Here is a 14,638-nt window from a genome sequence, read left to right as displayed (position 1 = left end):
CGTGCGTTAGGACTAAATAACATTAGTGGAGGAACTCGCACTAACGCCCTGGATCAGAGCTAGGGCAGGCACAGCTCTGCATGCTACTCATCAATAGAAGTGATGCTGCATGACTGACATGTTACATCAACTCAGACAACGGCTCCTTGTCAAGAATGAGAGAATAACTGAAGTAGTTCAACAGAACTTATGTACGGCAAATGTGTTTGGCACCATTCCTTTCCCAACTCTTCCATTTGAGTGTCAGCAAAATAACCTGCTACTGAATTCTTTCCCACGAATGCAAGAATGTAGGCCTTTAGGCTACCAGTGTTTGTGCTACTGCGATCATCAGCCGTCAACCGTATCATTGCCCTCTTATAATGGAAAAAACAAAGCAGTCGCCATAGAATCATTACAAAATCAGTTTTATTATAGGGTGTAAAAAAGGAACATGAAATCAATTAGAATGTTGGTTGAACCATTATAAATGCCCACACAGCTTTAGGTGAGTGTGACTATATGTACAATATCCATCATATTTTCACATACAGTGGCAAGCAAAAGTATGTGAACCCTTTGGAATTACCTGGATTTCTGCAAAATTGGTCATCAAATTGGATCTGATCTTCCAACCTACACTGTGAATGTTTAAATTATGTATTCAATATAGACAAGAAAAATACTATAATTTGTGTGTTATTAATTTAAGCAGATTGTGTTTGTCTATTGTTGTGACCTAGATGAAGATCAGATCAAATTTTATGACCAATTTATGCAGAAATCCAGGTATTTCCAAAGGATTCACATACTTTTCCTTGCCACTGTAATATTCCCCGTTTTCTGACAATTCCTTTGCTAGTTTCCACACCTGCACCAAAAGTCCTCGCTCCCAGGCACCTAGTCTCTGTCCAATCAGAAGTAGAGGTCTCTATTATTACCATCAGATGGCTGTCTCACCCCACTCAGCCAATTACAAGCCAGTGTCTGTGTCAAACGGCACCCTATTCCTTACATAGCACACTACTTTTGACCAGAGCCCTATGGCCCCTGGTCAACAATAGTGTACTATAAAGGGAATTGTTTGCCATTTGGGACACACACAGTCTCAGCGCGGGGACTGTGTGCTGGCGCCAGGGGAGTCTGAGCAATCCATCTTCATCCCGGCTTCCAGTAAAATGGGGGAGGCGGAAGAAGAAGAGGGAGGGAGCACGCCACTCTTACTTTCCAGAGAGGAGGATGAGGGGAGGGACACCACAATGTACTTCTGGAGGGGTCGTGACCCCCCCAGGCCGCCGGGCCCTCCAGACTCCAGCTTGACCAGAGGCTGCAGCGTGGAGGTAGCGCTGGCGACCGTGCTGGTCACTGAGGAGGAAGTCCGAGTGATCACCTGAAGTAAAGGAGAGGGGAATATTACATTACACATCGCCACTACTAGGGCATCTAGATAATGACTTTTTTTATAGAAACTTAAATGTTTATTTACGACCACACCTTATACAGCACCAGTCAAAAGTTTTGGACACACCTCATTCCAGGATTTTTTTATGAAAAAAAAAAACTATTTTCTACATTGTAGAATAATAGTGAACACATCAAAACTATGAAATAGCATGGAATCATGTAGTAACCAAAAAAGTGTTAAACAAATCAAAATATATTTGAGATTCTTCAAAGTAGCCACCCTTCCCTTGATGACAGGTTTGTATTCTCTCAACCAGCTTCATGAGGTAGTCACCTGGAATGCTTTTCCAACAGATTTGAAGGACTTCCCACATATGCTGAGCACTTGTTGGCTGCTTTTCCTTCACTCTGCGGTCCAACTCATCCCAAACCATCTCAATTCGGTTGAGGTCGAGTGACTGTGGAGGCCAGGTCATCTGATGCAGCACTCCATCACTCTCCTTCTTGGTCAAATAGCCTTTACACAGCCTGGAGGTATGTTGGGTCATTGTCCTGTTGAAAAACAAATGATAGTGGGACTAAGCGCAAACCAGATGGGATAGCGTATCGCTGCAGAATGCTGTGGTAGCCATGCTGGTTAAGTGTGCCTTGAATTCTAAATAAATCACAGACAGTGTCACCAGCAAAGCACCATCACACCTCCTCCTCCATGCTTCACGGTGGGAACAACACATGCTGAGATAAACCGTTCCCCTACTCCGCATCAAGACACGGCAGTTGGAACCAAAAATCTCACATTTGGACTCATCAGACCAAAGGACAGATTTCCACCGGTCTAATGTCCATTGCTCATGTTTCTTGGCCCAAGCAAGTCTCTTCTTATTACTGGTGTCCTTTAGTAGTGGTTTCTTTGCAGTAATTCAACCATAATGGCCTGATTCACACAGTCTCCTCTGAACAGTTGAAGTTGAGATGTGTCTGTTACTTGAACTCTGTTTAAGCATTTATTTGGGCTGCAATTTCTGATGCTGGTAACTCTAATGAACTTATCCTCTGCAGCAGAGGTAACTCTGGGTCTCCCTTTCCTGTGGCGGTACTCATGAGAGCCAGTTTCATCATAGCGACTGCACTTTTTAAAAGTTCTTAATTTTCCGGATTGACTGACCTTCATGTTTTATAGTAATGACGGACTGTAATTTCTCTTTGTTTATTTGAGTTGTTCTTGCCATAATATGGACTTGGTCTTTTACCAAATAGGGCTATCTTCTGTATACCACCCCTACCTTGTCATAACACAATTGATTGGCTCAAACTCAATAAGAAGGAAAGAAATTAACTTAACAAAGCACACCTGTTAATTGAAATGCATTCCAGGTGACTACCTCATGAAGCTGGTTGAGAGAACGCCATTAGTGTGCAAACCTGTCATCAAGGCAAAGGGTGGCTATTTGAAGAATCTCAAATATAAAATATGTTGATTTGTTTAACACTTTTTTGGTTACTACATGATTCCATATGTGTTAGTTCATAGGTTTGATGTCTTCACTATTATTCTACAATGTAGAAAATATAAAAAATAAAAAGCCTTGAATGAGTAGGTGTGTCCAAACTTTTGACTGGTACTATATGTGAATCTAGGAGGACAGAGTGAATAATATTTATGCTCTTAAATACAATAGTCTTTGTTACTATTTCAAAGAAAACAAAAACAACAAAACTGCCGTCCACAGTACCTGCTGGGTGGAAGATGCCCCTGAGCTGGTTGCCATGACGATGTACTTGGTTGCCGGGGGCGATGGCTGTGTTGGGGTGCCTGGTCGGGTGGACATGAGGGTGAGGGAGCTGGGTACCTTGATGATGCTGGGGGTACGGGACCCCCCTGACCCTCCTATTCCGCTCTGAGACACAGTTAGGGTGGGCCGAGGCTGCAACACAGAAACAGATACAGTAGAACTTCAGATTAAGTTTTGTTATGTTACTTTACACTAACAGGATGAAGTTGCTGATATTGCCAGTCAATATCAGCATTGAAGTCAATTCCAACTTTGTTTTTCAATGAAGAGAATTGGAATTTAAGTTTACTTCTTGAACTGACTGAATTTACATMTTTTTTACACCGACATTTACATAAAATGTCATGTTTACCTAACACTAAGCCGGGTCAATAGATGTTTGACGTCCATGTGCCCTACCTGTGTGATGGTGAGTGTGGTTCTGTTGACCTGCTGGGCCTGTAGTGCTGCCTGGGCCCTGGCCTTGACCACATGAGAACACAGCATGGGCCCAAGGTAACCGTAGTCTGCCCGGTACTGCTCCACGTTGTCAGGCAGGGGACGGGTTTTAGCGATGACGCTGGCACAGTGTTTCTGAGAGAGAAGAGGATATTAGTCAAGTATCTCTCACAGATGGGTATGTGACCAGTTTCCCGGACACAGATTAAGAAGCATGTCCAGAACTAGGTTTCCTCTGTGTCTGGGAAACTGACCTAAATGTACTGTATGAAGAGGTGTCTATAATACTGTATGTGGTCTATGGTCTTATTTGTGTTAACAATCAGGTACATGAGAATAAAACAAACATGTTCTATCATAAAGAGGCATTGAGTATTACAATTTGAGTTAACAATAATGAGTAGAACAATATACGTTTGGCTCCTCACCAGTAAAAGGCTTTGGACGTGGTCTGCTCCTATCTTATCAATGTTGGAGACAACAGGTCCATCAGACACTACTTTGATACGAGCTCCTTCTACAGTGAGCCTGGGCAGGATCAACGTTTTGATCACCTGGAGAGAGTGAGAAGAGGGAGGTAGATAGAAAGAGAGGGGAACATAAAATTCGACATACCATTTTGTGAATTATTGGTTGGTGAGCGGATCCCAGACCTCACAACCATAAAGGGCAATGGGTTCTATAACTGATTAGGGTCTGGCTAAAAATACTTGAATCAGTTGTAGAACCCACTGTCTTTTATGGTTGTGAGGTCTGGGATCCGCTCACCAACCAAGAATTCCCAAAATGGGACAAACACCAAATTGAGACTTTGCATGCAGAATTCTGTAAAAATATCCTCTGTGTACAATGTAAAACACCAAATAATGCATGCAGAGCAGAATTAGGCAGATACCMGCTAATTATCAAAATCCAGAAAAGAGCCATTAAATTCTATAACCACCTAAAAGGAAGCGATTCCCAAACCTTACATAACAAAGCCATCACCTACAGAGATGAACCCGGAGAAGAGTCCCCTAAGCAAGCTGGTCCTGCGGCTCTGTTCACAAACACAAACAGACCCCACAGAGCCCCAGGACAGCAACACAATTAGACCTAACCAAATCATGAGAAAACAAAAAGATAATTACTTGACACATTGGAAAGAATTTACCAAAAAACAGAGCAAATTGGAATGCTATTTGGTTCTAAATAGAGAGTACACATTGGCAGGATACCTGACCACTGTGACTGACCCAAACTTAAGGAAAGCTTTGACTATGTACAGACTCAGCGAGCATAGCCTTGCTATTGAGAGAGGCCGCCGTAGGCAGACCTGGCTCTCAAGAGAAGACAGGCTGTGTGCACACTGCCCACAAAATGAGGTGGAAACTGAGCTGCACTTCCTAACCTTTGCCAAATGCATGACCATATTCGAGAAACATATTTCCTTCAGATTACAAAGACCCACAAAGAATTAAAAAATAAATCCAATTTGGGTGAAATATGGGGCGGTAGGGTATCCTAGTGGTTCGAGCGTTGGGCCAGTAACCGAAAGGTTGTCAGCTCGGGATTCGATCTAGCAAGGTAAAAATCTGTTGTTCTGCCCCTGAACAAGGCAGTTAACCCACTCTTCCTCGGCCRTCATTGTAAATAAGAATTTGTTCGTAACTGACTTGCCTAGTTAAATGAAGGTTAAATAAAAAAATACCACAGCAGCAAGATTTCTGACCTGTTGCCACAAGAAAAGGGCAAGCAGTGAAGAACATGTTTATTTATTTACTTTAACTATTTGCACATCGTTACAACAGTGTATGTAGCCACAATATGACATTTGTAATGTTTACTGTCCAATGGCGGCGAGCTTTACACCACTCCAGCCAACGCTTGTCATTGCGCATGGTGGTCTTAGGCTTGTGTGTGGCTGCTTGGCCATGGAAACCCATTTCAGGAAGCTCCCGACTAACAGTTCTTGTGCTGACGTTGCTTCCCGAGGTAGTTTGGAACTCGGTAGTGAGTGTTGCAACCGAGGAAAGACGATTTTATCGTGTTACACACTGTTTCCACTTCACAATAACAGCACTTACAGTTGACCAGGGCAGCTCTAGCAGGGCAGAAATTTGACAAGCTGACTTGTTGGAAAGGTGGCATCCTATGACGGTGCCACGTTGAAAGTTACTGAGCTCTTAAGTAATGCCATTCAACTGCCAATGTCTATCTATGGAGATTGCATGGCTGTGGGCTCGATTTTATACACCCGTCAGGCTGCAATAGACAAATCCAGTAATTTGAAAGGGTGTCTACATACTTTTGCATGTTTCCCATGCCAATAAGGCACTTTGAATTGAAGAGAGAGAAAGAGAGAGAAAACACTATGGGGTGAGAACATTTCTTCAAGTGTGCAAGAGACAAAAGGCACAACTCACGTCAGGTCCTAGTTCAGACAGTCCAGCGATACATCCGTAGCGTGTCGTCCACTGAGTCTTGTCATCCAACCAGCTCTGCGAGAAAGAGATGGAAGGTGATGTTCATGGCTAATAATAATACCACCCCTTATTGTCTCAATCCCAGTATTATATGTTTAATGAAATGGTGTTAATTTTTCTTTTTTTTATTTTTATTTTTTTTTATACAAAAGTCACACACACACACACCCTTATAAGTAGAAGTTGATCAATCGGATGCACCTCCACATACCTTGGTGAAGGTCTTGGTGATGCGTGACTGGATGTTGTTGGTGGTGGTGCTGAAGGTCTTACAGCTCTGGGCCATCAGACGGGCAGCGAAGTCCCTCAGAGCCCAGTGGTTGTCCACGTCAGGCCGCAAACACAGCTGCTTACTCACTATACACGTCACCACCGCTGGGATCAACTCGTGCAGCTAGACCACGACCAGGGAACCAAGAGAGGGACACATTAATGTGTTATGATCAGCACTGAGTTGAGAACTGTGTATTGAAATACTCTATAAAGTGTATTATGATATGATTATATATGATTAATTAGGATGATATTAGGATTTGGTTTTCAGTTTGTGTGTAATATTGATCTGCGTCATAGTTCGGTTTAATGCGTTTTGATTTCATTTTCAGTTGACTTTGTMWRATTYTWWMRCWGYKWWARAATYWKACAGAGTCGGAGTCATGGCGGCGGCTCTCACATATTTCTCTAGGTAGAGCGTGGGGTTGTCCATGAGGGCCTTGACCATCCTCATCAGGTAGATGAGCAGGGCCAGGTTGTTCTGCACCACGTTCACACGGACCTACAGGACAAGAGAAAGACGTAAGAGAAAAACAAGTTAGAGGTAACGGGGTCATGATCCCGACTGCACCGAGACACCTCAGCATCACCAGGATTGTATTCATTAGATACCAAGCAGAATAAAGATGTATTGAAACAAGGAGGCACTAGTTGGTAATAATATGTGAGGTTTTTGTTGAAAAAAATGTATTGAATGTAATGTAACCTTTTATATTGCGTGCCCTAATGAACACAACCCAGCAGAACAGGATATAGGAGGGTAGATGGCAGGTGAGAGCAGGGCTAAATAAAACATTCTCACTGATAACTTGAAGTTAGGAGCACCAGAAAATGTTTTTGTTTTATTGACTGAGATAAAGCCTATATAAATTCCAGCTACTTTTGAAGCACATGTTGTGCTCTAGAAACTAATATGTAACACTGTTAAGACACAACTTTATTTATTTATTTATTTATAATAAACATTTGTGAAATATTAGGTTTCTACATTGTGTAATAGCACTATTTTCCTATTGGGATGCGTTACATTGAAAATTGTACACTGTCTCTTTAAAAATGTCAGGTTTGTGATGATGAAATACAAGAGATCTATCATTCATTGCTATGATCATTATTGATGCAATCCCCTCTGGACTTATTGTAGTTTTTAAGGATGTGGCCAAATCTATGCCCGCTTCCTTACCATCTCTTGATCCAGCTGACTCACCAGTGGGCAAGATATGTTTCTCTCCTACTGTTTTTAACAACAATTATTTAAATATGTTTCAGTCCCATATGTCACAAAGTATCTTTCTGGAATGGCCTTTTAAAGAAATATTCATTGGAAAAATGTTTAGTCTCTTTCTCAGAAGTTTAAGAACTAATAAGATTAAAGAGTTTTCATATAAATTAATCCACAAGTGCTACTTTACTAAACATTATCTTAAAACGTTTTTCAAAAAGACTGATGTTTTACCTTCTGTAATGAACGACTAGAGAAGGTTTTACATTTACTTTGGTATTGCTTTTTACTCGGAAGTCGTGGCAAAATATCTGTGGATATGTTTAAGATCATATACAATGAGTTCCAAAAGTATTGGGTCAGTGACACATTTTTGGGAGGTTTTGGCTCTGTTCTCCAGCACTTTGGATTTGAAATTATACAATGACTATGAGGTTAAAGTACAGACTGTCAAGCTTTAATGTGAGATTATTTTCATCCATATTTGGCGAACCGTTTAGAAATAACAGCACTGTTGCACATAGTCCCCCAATTTTAGGGGACCAAAAGTATTGTGACAAATTAACTTACAAACATTTCGCTACACCCGCAATAACATCTGCTAAACACGTGTATGTGATCAATAAAATTTGATTTGATGTAGTGAAACGTTTTGTATTTGGTCCCATATTTCTAGCACGCAATGACTACATCAAGCTTGTGACTACAAACTTGTTGGCTGCATTTGCTGTTTGTTTTGGTTGCGTTTCAGATTACTTTGTGCCCAATAGACATTCATGGCAAATAATAGTGTCATTTTGAAGTCACCTTTATTGTAAATAAGAATAGAATATGTTTCTAAACACTTCTGCATTAATGTGGATGCTACCATTATTACGGATACCGCTGAATGAATCCTGAACAATGATGAGTGAGAAAGTTAAATGCACAAATATCATACCCCCAAGACATGCTAATATCTCACCATTACAATAACAGGGGAGGTTAGCATTTTATACCATACCCCCAGACATGCTAACATCTCACCATTACAATAACAGGGGAGGTTAGCATTTTTTATCATACCCCCAAGACATGCTAACATCTCACCATTACAATAACAGGGGAGATTAGCATTTTTTATCATACCACCAAGACATGCTAACCTCTCACCATTACAATAACAGGGGAGGTTAGCATTTTATATCATACCCCCAAGACATAGCATTTTTTTCTGGGGGGGTATGATAGATTCAAACATATATTTTATCTTCTAGTTAACTGTTGAGCTATTATTAGCATGTAGGCTATTAATGTTTGTCATCTCATGTCCCAAAAAATACATCACCGACACTCGCAAACAAGGCCATAAAGTTAATTTACATTTTTCAAACGATTCATATAATTAAACTATTATTTTCAACGAAACAAACTATTTACTTTGCCATTGTATTAGTTGGTATTCGGTTCAATTGTGATGAATCGAATCATGTGAATCAAAATAGTAAATCGTGAACATTCATTTTAGTAAAAAAGATTATAGGTAGCCTTTCTTTTGGATTATGTGGCTTCAAAACTTGTTTTGTAGATACTTACAGTTGATTTGGGCATCCAATGTATGGGACATTGCAACTCAATAGATGCCTATCAGCCTGCAAAGTAAACACCTATAAGGTAGCTAAGATAAATATGACTAAACTAGAAAAGGTACATTTTCATGAACAACATTTGTGGGCTTGCTTCAGCTGAATAAAATGACTTGTAGCCTACCATAGTCGTTTGATATATTGAATGAGTGAATTATTCAGAGCTACAAAATGGTATATTATACACTGCACTTCTGAGGAACAATGGGAAAGTATTTCTGCTTTGGAAGTTGATAAACTTGTAAACTCACTTTTGAGAAAAGGTCCTTTGAATGATTTGGTACCTACTGGAGAGCTCTCCTTTGTCTACACCCATTCAGCATTGTTCACACCCTCTTAAGCCAGCCCCACCCATCTCTTTAAGGATTCACATGTGAGGTCATGTGCTAAACAGTGAGTAGTGTGGTAAAGATTAAGACTAAAAGTGGTAAAAGTAGTAGCCTACAATAAGGAAATTTCCAAGGTAAACAGAAAGTGTCCAGATAAAAAAAAATCTAAATATTAGATGACGCTTACCCAGACACACTGGTCTAAATTGATGGGTCATGTGAAAGAAATGCTATAACCCCCAGCCACATCCAGTGGTTGAAAAGTACTAAATTGCCATACTTGAGTAAATGTAAAGATGCCTTAGTAGAAAATGACTGGAGTAAAAGTAAAAGTCACCCAGTAAAACTACTTGAGGTTTTTTTTTTTTTTTTCACCTTTATTTAACCAGGTAGGCTAGTTGAGAACAAGTTCTCATTTGCAACTGCGACCTGGCCAAGATAAAGCATAGCAGTGTGAACAGACAACACAGAGTTACACATGGAGTAAACAATAAACAAGTCAATAACATGGTAGAAAAAAAAAAAAAAGAGAATCTATATACAATGTGTGCAAAAGGCATGAGGTAGGCAATAAATCGAATAATAACAATTTAGCAGATTAACACTGGAGTGATAAATCATCAGATGATCATGTGCAAGAAGAGATACTGGAGTGCAAAAGAGCAGAAAAGTAAATAAATAAAGCAGTATGGGGGGTGAGGTAGGTAAATTGGGTGGGTAGTTTACAGATGGACTATGTACAGCTGCAGCGATCGGTTAGCTGCTCGGATAGCAGATTTTTAAAGTTGTTGAGGGAGATAAAAGTCTCCAACTTCAGAGATTTTTGCAATTCGTTCCAGTCGCAGGCAGCAGAGAACTGGAGGAAAGGCGTCCAAATGAGGTTTTGGCTTTAGGGATGATCAGTGAGATACACCTGCTGGAGCGCGTGCTGCGGGTGGGTGTAGCCATCGTGACCAGTGAACTGAGATAAGGCGGCACTTTACCTAGCATAGCCTTGTAGATGACCTGGAGCCAGTGGGTCTGACGACGAACATGTAGCGAGGGCCAGCCGACTAGGGCATACAGGTCGCAGTGGTGGGTCGTATAAGGTGCTTTAGTAACAAAACGAATGGCACTGTGATAAACTGCATCCAGTTTGCTGAGTAGAGTATGGGAAGCTATTTTGTAGATGACATCGCCGAAGTCGAGGATCGGTAGGATAGTCAGTTTTACTAGGGTAAGTTTGGCGGCGTGAGTGAAGGAGGCTTTGTTGCGGATAGAAAGCCGATTCTTGATTTGATTTTGGATTGGAGATGTTTGATATGAGTCGGAAGGAGAGTTTGCAGTCTAGCCAGACACCTAGGTACTTATAGATGTCCACATATTCTAGTCGGAACCGTCCAGGGTGGTGATGCTAGTCGGGCGTGCGGTGCAGGCAGCGAACGGTTGAAAAGCATGCATTTGGTTTTACTAGCGTTTAAGAGCAGTTGGAGGCCACGGAAGGAGTGTTGTATGGCATTGAAGCTCGTTTGGAGGTTAGATAGCACAGTGTCCAAGGAAGGGCCGGAAGTATATATGAATGGTGTCGTCTGCGTAGAGGTGGATCAGGGAATCGCCCGCAGCAAGAGCAACATCATTGATGTTACAGAGAAAAGAGTCGGCCCGAGAATTGAACCCTGTGGTACCCCCATAGAGACTGCCAGAGGACCGGACAGCATGCCTCCGATTTGACACACTGAACTCTGTCTGCAAAGTAGTGGTGAACCAGGCAAGGCAGTCATTAGAAAAACCGAGGCTACTGAGTCTGCCGATAAGAATATGGTGATTGACAGAGTCGAAAGCCTTGGCCAGGTCGATGAAGACGGCTGCAACAGTAATGTCTTTTATCGATGGCGGTTTATGATATCGTTTAGTACCTTGAGCGTGGCTGAGGTGCACCCGTGACCGGCTCGGAAACCGGATTGCACAGCGAAGAAGGTACGGTGGGATTCGAGATGGTCAGTGATCTGTTTGTTGACTTGGCTTTCGAAGACCTTAGATAGGCAGGGCAGGATGGATATAGGTCTGTAACAGTTTGGGTCCAGGGTGTCTCCCCCTTTGAAGGGGGGGATGACCGCGGCAGCTTTCCATCCTTGGGGATCTCAGATGATACGAAGGAGAGGGTTGAACAGGCTGGTAATAGGGGGTGCGACAATGGCGGCGGACAGTTTCAGAAATAGGGGTCCAGATTGTCAGCCCAGCTGTTTGTATGGGTCTAGGTTCCAGCTCGTTCAGAACATCTGCTATCTGGATTTGGGTAAAGAGAAGCTGGGGAGGCTTGGGCGAGTAGCAGCGGGGGGGCGGGGCTGTTGGCCAAGGTTGGAGTCGCCAGGAGGAAGGCATGGCCAGCCATTGAGAAATGCTTGTTGAAGTCTTCGATTATCACGGATTTATCGTGGTGACGTGTTACCTAGCCAGTGCAGTGGGCAGCTGGGAGGAGGTGCTCTTGTTCTCCATGGACTTTACACGTATCCCAGAACCTTTTTGGAGTTAGAGCTACGGATGCAAATTTCTGCTTGAAAAAGCTGGCCTTTGCTTTCCTGACTGACTGCGTGTATTGGTTCCTGACTTCCCTGAACAGTTGCATATCGCGGGGGTCTTCGATGCTATTGCAGTTCGCCACAGGATGTTTTTTGTACTGGTCGAGGGCAGTCAGGTCTGGAGTGAACCAAGGCTATATCTGTTCTTGGTTCTGCATTTTTTGAACGGAGCATGCTTGTCTATATGGTGAGGAAGTAACTTTTAAAGAATGACCAGGCATCCTCAACTGACGGGATGAGGTCAATATCCTTCCAGGGTACCCGGGCCAGGTCGATTAGAAAGGCCTGCTCGCAGAAGTGTTTTAGGGAGCGTTTGACAGTGATGAGGGTGGTCGTTTGACCGCCGGCCCGTGGCGGATACAGGCAATGAGGCAGTGATCGCTGAGATCTTGATTGAAGACAGCAGGCAGGTTGGTCAGGATAATGTCTATTAGGGTGCCCATGTTTACGGATTTAGGGTTGTACCTGGTGGGTTCCTTGATGATTTGTGTGAGATTGAGGGCATCAAGCTGGATTGTAGGACTGCCGGGTGTTAAGCATATCCCAGTTTAGGTCACCTAACAGACCAAACTCTGAAGCTAGATGGGGAGCGATCAATTCACAGATGGTGTCCAGGCACAGCTGGGAGCTGAGGGGGTCGGTAGCAGGCGGCAACAGTGAGAGACTTATTTCTGGAGAGATTAATTTTTAATTAGAAGTTGAACTGTTTGGGCATAGACCTGGAAAGTATGACAGAACTTTGCAGGCTATCTCTCAGTGTTGCAACTCCTCCCCCTTTGGCAGTTCTATCTTGACGGAAAGTGTTATAGTTGGGTATAGAAATCCCAGAATTTTTGGTGGCCTTCCTAAGCCAGGATTCGGACACGGCAAGGACATCAGGGTTGGCAGAGTGTGCTAAAGCGGTGAGTAAGGCAAACTTAGGGAGGAGGCTTCTGATGTTGACATGCATGAGGCCAAGGCTTTTTCGCATCACAGAAGTAAAAGTATTTGGTAAAAGTATTTGGTTTAAAAAAAAATACTTAAATAACAAAAGTAAATGGAATTGCTAAAATGTACTTAAGTATCAAAAGTAAAAATATAAATCATTTCAAATTCCTTATATTTTAAACCAGACGGCCCGATATTTTTTTTTTATTGACGGATAGCCAGGGGCACAATCCAACACTCAGACATAATTTACAAATGAAGCATTTGTGWTTAGTGAGTCTGCCAGATCAAATGCAGTAGGGATGACCAGGGATGTTCTCTTGATAAGTGTGTGAATTGGACAACAAGTACTTTTGGGTGTCAGGGAAAATTGGAGTGGAGTAAAAAGTACATTCTTTTAATTCAGAATGTAGTGAAGTAAAAGTTGCCAAAACTATAAATAGTAAAGTAATGTACAGATACCCCCCCCCCCAAAAAAAATACTTAACTAGTACTATAAAGTATTTTTACTGAAGTACTTTACACCACTACCCAAATACCTTCACATCAGTACATTAGCATACTTTATATACTGTTACACACTTATCATAGTATTCCATACACAAGTTAAGGCCATGCAACCTGAGTTGAAACCTGAGTGAGGTGCACATGTACAGTACATAAACAGATGCATGCGCAATATATTTATGTGATGGACACTTGATATTGTGGTATGTCACAAAATCATGTTATGACCACACATATCAATATTAATTGTATATGTCAATGTCTTGCTAAGTGGATGGGTCTCTGCAGAAGCTGTAAACGGTACAGCCAAATGGTTACTTGCATAGTAGCAATATCAGAAATAGAAAGTGTCAATATAAATAACATTATACAGTATGTACAAGAACAATATCAGTGATAGATGAGGTAGTTATATGCATACAATCAGGTGAAAAGTGGCTGAGCAGCAGGATAAAAAAGAAAAATAGTAACAGCAACGTATGGTGTGTATGTTAGGGGAGAGTCATTTGAATAGAGGCACTGCAGATAGTGCTKATGACTGGTCCGTCAGAACCACGCATGAACAAGGGAACGTTTTAGGCCTTTTCGGAGAGCCTGTTTCGGTCCTKCCCTTGACTTTGGTGCAGGGCATGTGATGTCCATAGCCTCTTCGTCGCAAAACTCCCTGATCTTCTCAAAAAGTACAGAGTCAGGTGTTGTTGCCAGTCATAGCTTTCCACCAGCACCGTATCATCATCCAGTCCAACATCACTAACGTTACACACAGTTCATACACGCATGTTTAATGTTAGCTAGCAAGCCAACTATCTAACCTCAGCTAACGTTAGCTAGCTAACAGCAAGCTTTAACTTGGGGTCTTTCCTTTAACAGTAGACATGTAATGKTAATGTTAGCTAGCTAAACATTGAACTATCATCTGTAATAAATGCTGTTTTTATTTGACCTTARCACATAGCTATAATACTGTTATAATGCCTTCCTTATTAAAGCAGACTTTGTTGCAAATATCTTGCTACACCCCACAGTTAAACACGTTCTGCCCGTAACAGATACTAACCTCACTCCCACACGCAGGGGAGGATGGCTGACTCAGACCTTTTATGACCACTGATAAGGCA

The 14,638-nt window shown here is 41.9% G+C and overlaps 1 protein-coding gene across 4 annotated transcripts in view; it reads right to left on the bottom strand.

Annotated features, from left to right (window-relative positions):
• Window positions 1-390: 390 nt before the first annotated feature.
• taf6 (TAF6 RNA polymerase II, TATA box binding protein (TBP)-associated factor) overlaps window positions 391-14,638 on the bottom strand; it is a 70,376-nt gene continuing 56,128 nt past the window's right edge. For 3 of the 4 annotated variants that reach the window (XM_023968340.2, XM_023968343.2, XM_023968341.2), the window contains 7 exons: window positions 6,753-6,854; window positions 6,291-6,473; window positions 6,020-6,094; window positions 4,043-4,168; window positions 3,576-3,749; window positions 3,117-3,308; window positions 391-1,369 (listed from right to left, as the gene is read on the bottom strand). In XM_023968340.2, coding sequence (XP_023824108.1) covers window positions 1,088-1,369; window positions 3,117-3,308; window positions 3,576-3,749; window positions 4,043-4,168; window positions 6,020-6,094; window positions 6,291-6,473; window positions 6,753-6,854 — 1,134 coding nt within the window. In that variant the 3' untranslated portion in view covers window positions 391-1,087. Of the gene's footprint in view, window positions 1,370-1,717; window positions 1,936-3,116; window positions 3,309-3,575; window positions 3,750-4,042; window positions 4,169-6,019; window positions 6,095-6,290; window positions 6,474-6,752; window positions 6,855-14,638 lie in introns of all 4 variants that reach the window. The other variant, XR_011474003.1, reaches the window with a different exon arrangement.

The sequence above is a fragment of the Salvelinus sp. IW2-2015 genome, linkage group LG23, assembly GCF_002910315.2.
Source record: "Salvelinus sp. IW2-2015 linkage group LG23, ASM291031v2, whole genome shotgun sequence".
NCBI classification, from domain to species: domain Eukaryota; kingdom Metazoa; phylum Chordata; class Actinopteri; order Salmoniformes; family Salmonidae; genus Salvelinus; species Salvelinus sp. IW2-2015.
The sequence above is the reverse complement of the archived record's forward strand: the minus strand, read 5'-3'. Positions and strand labels throughout refer to the sequence as shown.